The sequence below is a fragment of the Brassica oleracea genome, chromosome C4, assembly GCF_000695525.1.
Source record: "Brassica oleracea var. oleracea cultivar TO1000 chromosome C4, BOL, whole genome shotgun sequence".
NCBI lineage: Eukaryota > Viridiplantae > Streptophyta > Magnoliopsida > Brassicales > Brassicaceae > Brassica > Brassica oleracea.
In genome coordinates this window covers 7,335,671-7,346,384 of record NC_027751.1, presented here as the reverse complement: position 1 = coordinate 7,346,384, position 10,714 = coordinate 7,335,671, and the positions used below count along the sequence as shown (strand labels likewise).

The window sequence follows — 10,714 nt, the reverse complement described above, 5'->3', positions numbered from 1 at the left end:
AATAACTATTGATTATACCCTAGTAGTTGATGGTTAGGTCTTTATTTAAAGCTCTTTGATGGTTGTTATCCTTGTCTTTATGATATCTTTCTCTCTTATTTCTTTATATAATCCGCAGCAAGCTTTAATTCTTGTTGTGGTAATCTCTTTCTCTCTTGTTTCACTCTTGTTTCTCTCCGCTTTCTCTTTCTTTCTTTTATAATCCTCTCATTCTGCTCGCTATGGATTCAACGAATCCATTGAATCCATATAGTGACTCCCCTAGCTATAGCTATCTTCTCCAAAGTCAAAACTTCCAGTATGGAAGTTATCCTTCGAGACAAAACTTTGGAGGAGGATCCGAGATACCTCCTTTTAGTTCACAACAACCCGACGCTCCAGCTTCACGGGAAGACCCACCAGTTGTCTCTAGAGAGAGAAGGCAATGGACACCAGCTGATGACGAGGTCGTAATAAGTGCGTGGCTCAACACATCTAAGGATGCTGTTGTTGGAAATGAACAAAAATCCGGGACGTTCTGGAAACGTGTTGCTGAGTATTATGCATCAACCCCACATGCTAAAGAGAGTGGTGAACCTAGAGAGTGGCTTCATCTTAAGCAGAGGTGGCAAAAGATTAATGAATACACCAACAAATTATGTGGTGCATACACGGCAGCAGAGAGACAAATCAGTTCTGGTCAGAGCGACACTGATGTCCTCAAGGTGGCTCATGATATTTACTTCGCTGATCACAAGAGGAAATTCAATCTGGAGCATGCGTGGTGTGTGTTAAGGTTTGAGCAGAAGTGGTTCAGCCTTAACACTCCTAAACCTACTGGGAGTTCAAAGCGAAACGCTGGAGAGGAATGTTCACAAACATCAAGCACAACTGTTGGTGATCAAGAGGTGCGTCCAGAGGGTAGCAAGGCAGCTAAAGCTAGAAGGAATAATACTCAAGGAATAAAATCTATTACTGTGTATACGACCGTCATGGAGTTGAAGAAGGAGGATCTCATCATGAAGGAGAGATTGTCAAAGCTTGCCATTCTAGACACACTCCTAGCCAAGCTAGGACCACTAAGCGAGGCTGAGGATGTTGTGAAGAACAAGCTACTCGCTCAGTATTTCTGAAAATGTTATCGCATTTATTATGTATCTGTTTCCTGAAAATGTCTTTTAAATTCTATGTTTCTGCTTGCTACTTTGATGAATCACTTGTATTTTTGCTGCTTCCATGTCTAATGTATTTCTGCTTCCATGTCTAATTTATTTCTGCTTCGTAGTAATGAAATAAATGTTTCCTTAAATTATTGTTTTTCTATTTACTTTCGTGATGTCTAATGTACTTTCGTAGTAATGAAATAAATGTTTTTGCAGGTTTATTTAAAATGGGGAGATATAGTTACAGCCAGCCTTCAGATTCTACAGAGTATGGTGGGGAGATATCTGAACCTTATGAGTACAGCGAGATGGAAGACCTCATTCATCGTGACCAAGAAGAGTTGAGCTTGAAGTATGGTGATACGGCTCAGTACCCTCCACAACCGGAGGTCGAGTTTGGATTCCCCCAGGTTTGCTACTGTGATGGTGCACCAAAGATAGCTACATCATACACAAGGCTTGATCCAGGGAGGAGATACTACACCTGTGAGCATGTGGATGATGGAGTGCCATGTGTGGAAATGGTGGGACGTCGCAGTCATGGAGGAGATGAGGGTGAGGGATAAACACATACTTCAGTTGGAGGAAAAGGTAGACAATCTGAACCTTATGAGTGACTATGGGACAGATGAGAAGGTGCTTAGGCTAGAGCAGTTAGTTTGTGACTTGGCAAAGAAGAAATCTAGTTTTATAAATGGCTTTGAGGTATTCATTGGTGTAATGCTCATCGTTTTAGTTCTACTAGGGTTGGTGATCATATTGAAGTGATTCTCCGTGCTTGGCAAAGAAGAAATCTAGTTCTACTTGGGTTGTTGTTTTAGTTTCAAGCGTAGTGAACTTTAAAGACAGAGACTAATGTAATGAAGGATGTATCTTTAACGTGAACTTTAAAGACAGAGTTTTGTTGGTCCGTGAAACTTGAAAACAAAACAAACATCCCTCCTCAACAAAAATTGTTGGTCCGTGAAACTTGAAAACAAAACAAACATCCCTCCTCAACAAAAATTGTTGGTCCGTGAAACTTGAAAACAAAACAAACATCCCTCCTCAACAAAAATTGTTGGTCCGTGAAACTTGAAAACAAAACAAACATCCCTCCTCAACAAAAATTGTTGGTCCGTGAAACTTGAAAACAAAACAAACATCCCTCCTCAACAAAAATTGTTGGTCCGTGAAACTTGAAAACAAAACAAACTTGAAAACAAACAAACATTAGATGTGTAAGAGTCACATGATTTGTTTTTTATTTCCACAACAAAACAATATACAATCACAAGCTGTATAATTTCAATCACACTAGTATCACAAGATACACTTATTTGATCCTATAAATATGATAGATCGTTGGAAATTTTAAGACATCCCTCCTCTTATACCAAATCTTCTTCTCTATCATCAACTTTTCATTTAAAAAAAAAAAAAATCTAATGGCATCTTCTTCTCATTATCACTACCACAAAGATGATGATGATGAAATTGATTCCATGTTAGATGATTATGCTGAAAACTTTGATCTTATTCCAGAACCAAAAGAGCGAAAGCAACGTATTTTTATCGAGAGGCACCGAGAAGAAGGCCACCAGATGCTCTGGGATGATTACTTTAGCGAGACTCCAACTTACACGCCCCAATTATTCCGGAGACGGTTTCGAATGAACAAATCATTGTTTCTGCGTATTGTGCATCGTCTCTCCACGGAAATACCGTATTTTAAACCAAGAGAAGATTGTACCGGATGGTCTAGTCTAACACCCCTACAAAAATGTACTGTAGCAATTCGACAGTTGGCATATGGCGGTGCAGCTGATTCACTTGATGAGTATGTCCGACTTGCTGAAACGACAGCTCGGAAATGTTTGCACAATTTTACGGCCGGAATAATCAGCTTGTTTGGTGATGAATACCTACGACGGCCCACACAAGAGGATCTGCAAAGACTACTCTATATCGGAGAACAACGTGGGTTCCCGGAGATGATTGGAAGCATCGACTGTATGCATTGGAAGTGGAAGAATTGCCCCACGGCTTGGAAAGGAATGTATTCACGAGGAACCGAAAAACCAACAATTGTCTTGGAGGCGGTAGCTTCAAGTGACCTCTGGATATGACACACGTTTTTTGGAGCTCCAGGTACTATGAACGATCTAAATATTCTTGATCGATCACCCGTTTTTGAAGACATTATTAACGGAATAGCGCCACAAGTAAACTTCTATGTTAATGGTAATCCATACCATTTGACATATTATCTCACTGATGGTATTTATCCGGAATGGGCGACTTTTATTCAATCTATCTGACTTCCACAAAGTGAGAAACATTCGTTATTTGTTAAGACCCAAGAAGCTGTTCGAAAAGATGTTGAGCGTGCCTTCGGAGTTCTGCAAGCTAGATTTGTCGTTGTGAAAAATCCATCTAAGTTATGGGATAAAGACAAAATAGCAAATATTATGAGAGCATGCATCATTCTCCATAATATGATTGTCGAGGATTAACGATCAACAAACACTCAAGATAACGTTAGAGAATTTCAAAAAAGCGAAGACGAGGATACATTTACCGTTACTAGGCCTTCAAATCTCGGCAGTGCAATGGATCGTCGAACGAGCGTTCGTATTAAACAAGCCCATGAACAATTAAAATACGATTTGATTGAAAATATATGGGTTAAATTTGGACATCTTCCAAATAACATATGATTTTTTTTTTATGTATGGAATGTAATAAAATGTTTGTAATTTTATATGAAATGAATAAAAATGTTTTTTTAATAGTGATTATAAATGGGTATATGTTCAGGATTATATATCTTAATTACTAATTATTAATAAAAAAATAATATTTTATACCTAAGAACCTTCAAAAAGTTCCATTGATAATGTTGTTTTTCACTTAAGTATCTTAGAAAAGTGCTTAGACTAGAAATACTAATTAAAAACTCTAAGAACTTTTCTAAGAAGTGTTGTTGATAATGTTGCTCTCTTACGTAGAGTTTCTAAGCTATTTAATACTATTTTTTTTATATTGTGATTAACTTTTAATGTAAAAATAATAAATTCATCAAGGCAAGGTAGTTTCTAAGGCCATCAGCATTGAGAGTTCTAATGGGGTTTATGGGCTCGGGTTCATAGGCCCGAAAACCAAAAATAAATCAAAAATTGGGTTTATTTCCGCGACCCGCCTCTTAGTACTGACCCCGTATGAGCCCGGTTCATGCCAGGTGTCACCCACCCATTGGAGACGCGTTCGCGAGTTGACGAGGAGGAAAGCGGAGAGAAAGCATTTTCTCTCATTTCTGAAAAAAAGCTAGGGTTTCTCTCCGAAAGACGATTTTGGTGCGACGCTGACCGTTCTTCACTTTTCTCTATCTAATTGACGACGGAGTGTCTCCTCTACGAGCACAGGTGAGTATCGAGTGGATTCACGGTTAAATCAAGCGTTTTTGGTGTCGAAACCGATGTGAGGGACTCGAAATAGATTTTGTGGTTTCGAGTTTGGGTTCAAAATCGGAAAAGGGGGTTTCGATTTATGGTTGTAAAACCTCATGCGGGGTTCGATTTATCGATTTTTAGGGTTTGTTTATCTGGGATCTGAAATCGATTTGGGGGTTTTGAGTTATGGTTTTAAATCTGCATGTGGGTTCGATTTATGGGTCGTTTCATCATAATTTTTCGTGATTATGTCGTAATCTGTTTTATCTTTGTTGTTTAGATGGATCCCGTGGAAGATAGAATAAATACAAAGAGGCAAGAGGAGTACTACAACAGGATGGGAAACGTGGCCGATTCAGAATATGGGATTCCCAGAAGGTGTCCCTGTGGTGGGAGAATCCGAGACGAGGTTCGCGTGAAGGAGGAGTACGACACTCTGCCTGGGAAACGCTTCTTCACATGCATCAACTACGAGGTAAGAGATACAATGCAGATGGGTTTGAAGAAGTATAAATTATGTTTTAGTGACGCGAGTCTAATGTGTTTATGTTGTCAACAAGGCTGATGGGTTTCATTACCGTCAGCCTTGGGTTATAGGTGTGCAGGAGGAGATCGAAAGTCTGCGTAGGCGGGTGGAGAAGGCTGAGCAGGTGATCAAGTTGGTGCCCAATCTCAATAAACATATCGACACAGTTGAGGTTAGTGAACTTTTTAAGAGTATCGAATTGGTAGTATAAAGATTTGTAAAGTTTGGTTCTTTTTAAGTCCGTAACACGGTTTGTTTGTTCCCATCTGCAGGCAGAGGTTAACCGCCTCAGTTTGGTGGTTGATAACCTCACTGCTGAGATTTATTCTCTCACTGTGCAGGTAACAAATCTGGAGAAGGTCTGCTTCGAATAAAAACCTTAAGGTAAACATTACATCAGAGTTCGAGTCGGGAGAGTCAAGCACAAGTTCTCAGGTGCGAAGAAGAGAAAGTTTGAATGTCCATAATATGCTTGGCATTCGCACTGAAGTTCGAAATTCAGATAAACATGATCGTTTGAAAGCTGATCTCATCGAAAATATCTGGCAAATGTTTGGTAATGTAGATGATTGATCGTTGTATGTTCATGAATTCTCAATGTATTGAATAAATTTCTTTTATAAATATATTGGTTAATGTAATCAATTCTTAATGTATTGAATATTTTAAAACTTATTATATTTTATTCATTTATTTTCAATATAGTGAAAAGATTTAAAAAAAATATATATAATATTATTTTATTTTTATGAACCCCTTCTGCAGGTTCACCAATGCAGGAACACAATCGATAGAAGTTCACAACTATTTATGGTCCCACCAAAAAAATAATAAAAAAATCTTATGAACCCCGAGAGGGGGTTCACCAATGCGGATCCCCTAATACTCCGTCCAAAGTTTCTAAACAAACAACCGTTTCTTAGTTTTTACTTCTTTTCTCACCTACAGTTTCATTTTTTATTATAATTTTAGTTTAGAATTTTTTGTGAGAAATGCACGATAAAGGCAGTGGCGGAACTAGCATGTAACTAGGGTAGTCAATTGACCCATATGAAAAAATAATTCTTGTAATTTCCTTCTAAAATTTTGATGAAATGCTGAAAAATTAACTTATTGACCTTTGTGAATTGTAATTGTTATTAAATTGATCTTGGTTAACATAAATCAAGCCTCCGCCACTGGTTAACGGTGCTCTAAGCGGCTAATTAGGACATATGGACTGTAATATTTATTTTCAACATTCTTTTTTATCCTTTAGGTTTAGGGTCATAAAAACTTCACTATGTTTGGCCCCGTACCGAATGGAATAAGCAAAGGCTGAACCGCTCACTTGCAACTTCATCAAAACCAACAGTAATCCACGAAATATTTTCACATTCAAATTGTTTTGGGTAAACTTCTAAAGTTCGTCCTAAAATAAATAATAAAACAAAATATATAAATTGTTGCGAAAGAAAAATGAACTAAAATCCTTTAATTTCTCACAAGGTCCCCTCTTCATGTGGTAACCGTCGGTGGCAGGCATCACTTTTTACGCACTGTGTGAGACGTGGCCCCAAATGCTCCTCAAAGGCCTCATCTCCTAAGATTCTTTGTTAATATTTACATTTTGTATCAGATTCGTTTAACTCGCTTATTAAATTATTCAGAATGGAAAAAAAAGTACTCAGAACTCAAAAGGACAATAAATAATACATTAAATTTTAGGGGATTCGGGACTTCAATTCTCACCCTACTCTTATCCTCTTGGGCGGCACTGTTAATGGATCTTCTCAGCCACAAAATATGCAGTAGGTTTCTTTAGAAAAATGTAACGCTAGTTATTAAATATTGTGATGTTATTAATTTTGTTTTGTTGTCAATATGATATGATCCATATCAACATGGGGAACTTAATCAATGAGAGAAAGACCATAGTGATGTTCTTACCTCTCTCATGCAAACTGAGACAGTGCCAAGTGGAAGCCAAATGCCATCTTCCTCTTCTTAGAGAAGGTCACAGGGAACAACAACGCTACACAAAGTATATACAATGCTTAATTTACTAGTGCATGCCTTTTCCCCATGTCTTTTGAATCATGTATTCATATATAACCATTGTTCTCTTTCATCATCCTAATAGATCATTTACTGCATAATGATGTGCAAGAAAATGTTTCAAATAAACCACTCAAAAACCGAAAAGGTCAACCTACCAGCTAGAATTTTAATTAGCATCTATATATGTATTTAAATAATTTTTAGATAAATGTAATTGTACTAATTAATTTCACGTGGATGTTGAATTTTCTAGCATTACGTATATACAAACTGTAATCAATTTTGTTAGCGACATACAATGTACTAAGGTTTGCATACTCTAATTATTTAGTCAAGTGAAACATGCTTTGGCCTGGACAACCCTGATCAAGGATTTATATTACTAAAAAATTAATAAGTTAAACCGCTTAAACTCATTATCAGTCTGGGTTAGTTTATCACTACATCATTAAGTAGTTACAGACAAAGTGTGTGGTAAGATTCATACTTGTTAGAGCATCTACTTTTTCTTTTCGTTCTTTCATAATTAGTTTCATTTCCGTTCACGAGGCATATTAAGGCCAGATCATCTACCAAACTCGTCTTTGAAAGATAAAACAAGATAAAGTGTGCACCTACTATAACATGTATATTAATACACAACACACGTCGGCTACTGTATTAACATCATGCCTCTTTACATTTTCGTTTCTTTCATTCCTTTAACTTTCTCGTACACTCAAATCTAGAGATGAAGGATACTGAAAGAGTTTTGGACTTTTATAAAGAGTAAATCAAGAGTTTTGAGCCCTAGAAACTTGTACTTCTTTACGTCGGGAAATATTTATATACTCTATACTAGTCCGAAACGCACTCTGATTTACGTAAACTTAAAAAACGCTCCGACGTATATATATACTTGAAATTCAAGTTCGGTATAATATTCACAAGTACATTTTACAACTAGCAAGCACGTGCACGACCCACACGTGGTTGGACATAACTTATGTATTCTGGCATAAAAGTATCATACACGTAACGCTATCAGTATACGTATACGTACATTGACATTGCAACGTCTAGACGTTAATCATCTAACTAACAAAAATCATTCGTAAACCAACCTTAGTACGTAAGTTTTTGGATTCAATTTACTAATCGGAAGAAGATACAAATATACGTTTGATTTTCTACACACTAGCACAAATGACTAAAAGATGAAAGCAGGTGAATTTTTTTTTATTTTTTGAAACTAAGAGCATGATTAACGGAGGTTCTTGGAGCAACATTATCGGGCGGTCCTTGGTCCGTCCTTAGTGTTTTTGGGGCTCGAAAATAAATGAAAAAGAAAAGATATCGTTGGGTTCGGACCTTAGTTAAGGGATTTTTGGACGCGTTCCGTGAGCAACGTGGCAGCATAGGAGTGGAAGATGTATTCGAAGTCGAACGAAGCCCTAGTCAGTGTGTTTCTTCTCTCTTCTCCAAAATCAATCGACATCTGAAATCTCCAATGGCGACGCCGCGATCTCCGAAGGCGAAGTAAAATCAAAAAGAATAATCGACCTCTTCAAATCGTTGGCTAACTCAGTTCACTCCCCCTGCGTCGGTTCGCTTCCAAATCGTTTCAGAATCGTTGGCTAACTCAGTCCTTTCGAAATCGTTTCAGAATCGACCCAATCTTGGCAAAGTATGTCTTTAACCTCCAGAGAGATTCATTGGCTAATTCAGTCCTTTCGACATTGTTGCAGAATCGACCCAATAAGGTATGTCTTTAACCTCTCTTGTAAGATTGAGAAACCGAGTAAGGCTGTGTAGATTCACTGGTTGTTTGATTTGAAATTATGTTTGATTTGATTTTGTCGTCTCTTGTGATATAGATTCTATGGTCGGTTCTTGTGATTGAAGTGGTGGTTTGGTATAGATATATAAAAAACGTATAGATTCTATGATTCTATGGTTCTTTATGCTTGCAAAAAACGTATAGATTCTATGGTTCTTATGTTACATGCTTGCAAAATGTATGATTTATGTTTGGTTGTATGGTCGGCTCCAGTCTTGTGTAGATTTATGATGTTATGGTTGTTTCATGGTTGCAAAATGTCTGTTAAAATGTGAAGTATTTTTAACAAATTAGAATTATGGTTTAGTTCTTCAATAGATTGCAGTGAGGGAAATCGTTTATTTTGACACCTCTTTAACTCTTTACTCAACTAGACAAACCACTTCCAGTGAAAGTACATATGTTGTTAATGTTAGCTTTATTATTAAGGCACTGTCGTCGTTACTTGATACCGTAGATAGGTTAGTAATAACTTCAGATTAGACATATCTTGTTTATGGTTAGTTTTTATGTGGAAAACTTAATACTCTTCACCTGCTAACTCCCATCTCATTCCCTTTAAATATACACAGCTTCTTTCTCTCTTCTATCATCTCAAAATCTACAACTCTCTCTCAAATCTTTCTCTTTTATAACTCGTATGGATTCAAGAAATTATCAAACTCAGTCCTCTAGTTACGTAGGACTGCTTCACAGTCAACATGGAAGTGGTCTCCATGAAAAATTTCCTTATGAAAGTTTTCATTCAAGTGTTAACTTTGGAGAATCGGAGATCCCTCCCTTCAGTTCACAACAAGCTGAACACACGACAGTAGACACAACAGTAGACACACCAGTGGAGCGTCATGTTAGACTATGTTAGACGCAAATGGAGCCCAGCTGATGATGAGGTACTTATCTCTGCTTGGCTTAACACTTCGAAGGATGCCATAGTTGGAAATGACCAGAAGTTGGGGACCTTCTGGAAACGGGTTGGAGAGTATTAATTATGCAGCAAGTCCACATGGTCTACAGGATGGTGAAAAGAGAGGGGATCTTACTTGTAAGAAGAGGTGGCACAGAATAAACGATCAGGTTACCAAGTTCTGTGGGGCATACTCAGCAGCAGAGAGACAAATTGGCAGTGGTGAGAGTGACACTGATGTTCTCAAGAAGGCTCACGACATCTTCTACTCTGATCAGCAAACCAAGTTTACCCTTGAGCATGTTTGGTGTGTGTTGCGCTTTGAACAAAAATGGCTTAGCCTTAACACTCCAAAAGCCACTGCCAGTTCAAAGAGGAAGGATGGTGAGACAAATTCAAGCACCACTGTCCTTGATCTAGAGATCCGGCCTGAAGCTTGCAAGGCTGCTAAACTAAAAAGGTCCATTGTTCAAGGAAAGTCTGTTGCTGAGTATACGACCATATGAGAAATGAAGAAAGAGGATTTGATGAAGGAGAGACTGTCAAAGCTGGCCATACCAGACACTCTCCTCGCCAAGAACGAACCATTAACTGAGCCGGAGGAAGTTGTGAAGAATAAGCTCCTAGCCAAGTATTTCTGAAAGATTAGGATATAATCTTTAAAAATCTCTATTTTAAAATCTCTGTTTTAGTATGTCTTCAATGATAACTATGTCTTTTAAATTCTCTGTTTTAAAATCTTTGTTTTAGTATGTCTTGATTGCTTAAATGGCTAATAATAACTAAGTCTTTTTATGTTCTTATGGTTCTTGTCTTCCGGGTCTTGTTTATGTGTCCTCTGCAACCACAAAA

The 10,714-nt window shown here is 37.6% G+C and overlaps 3 protein-coding genes across 3 annotated transcripts; all 3 read left to right on the top strand.

Moving 5' to 3' along the window:
- The first annotated feature begins 221 nt into the window (after nt 1–221).
- On the top strand, nt 222–1,112 carry LOC106337993 (glutathione S-transferase T2-like). The gene has a single exon (XM_013777074.1). It carries the CDS (start codon nt 222–224, stop codon nt 1,110–1,112), a length of 891 nt encoding a protein of 296 aa, XP_013632528.1.
- Nucleotides 1,113–4,614: 3,502 nt separating this feature from the next.
- Nucleotides 4,615–5,556, top strand: LOC106337992. The gene is made up of 4 exons (XM_013777072.1): nt 4,615–5,048; nt 5,134–5,271; nt 5,372–5,440; nt 5,500–5,556. The coding sequence occupies exons 1-4, from the start codon at nt 4,854–4,856 to the stop codon at nt 5,554–5,556; spliced, it is 459 nt and encodes a 152-aa protein (XP_013632526.1). The 5' UTR covers nt 4,615–4,853.
- A 4,341-nt stretch (nt 5,557–9,897) lies between these two features.
- Nucleotides 9,898–10,368, top strand: LOC106337991 (glutathione S-transferase T3-like). The gene has a single exon (XM_013777071.1). The coding sequence runs from the start codon at nt 9,898–9,900 to the stop codon at nt 10,366–10,368; it is 471 nt and encodes a 156-aa protein (XP_013632525.1).
- Nucleotides 10,369–10,714: the final 346 nt, after the last annotated feature.

Excerpts from the sequence above, each read along its gene's own strand:
- LOC106337993 (XM_013777074.1), top strand. The coding sequence starts at position 222 with ATGGATTCAACGAATCCATTGAATCCATATAGTGACTCCCCTAGCTAT.
- LOC106337992 (XM_013777072.1), top strand. The coding sequence starts at position 4,854 with ATGGATCCCGTGGAAGATAGAATAAATACAAAGAGGCAAGAGGAGTAC. Across the intron at positions 5,049-5,133 it reads TCACATGCATCAACTACGAG|GCTGATGGGTTTCATTACCG; the intron begins GTAAGAGATACA and ends GTTGTCAACAAG. Across the intron at positions 5,272-5,371 it reads AACATATCGACACAGTTGAG|GCAGAGGTTAACCGCCTCAG; the intron begins GTTAGTGAACTT and ends TCCCATCTGCAG.
- LOC106337991 (XM_013777071.1), top strand. The coding sequence starts at position 9,898 with ATGACCAGAAGTTGGGGACCTTCTGGAAACGGGTTGGAGAGTATTAAT.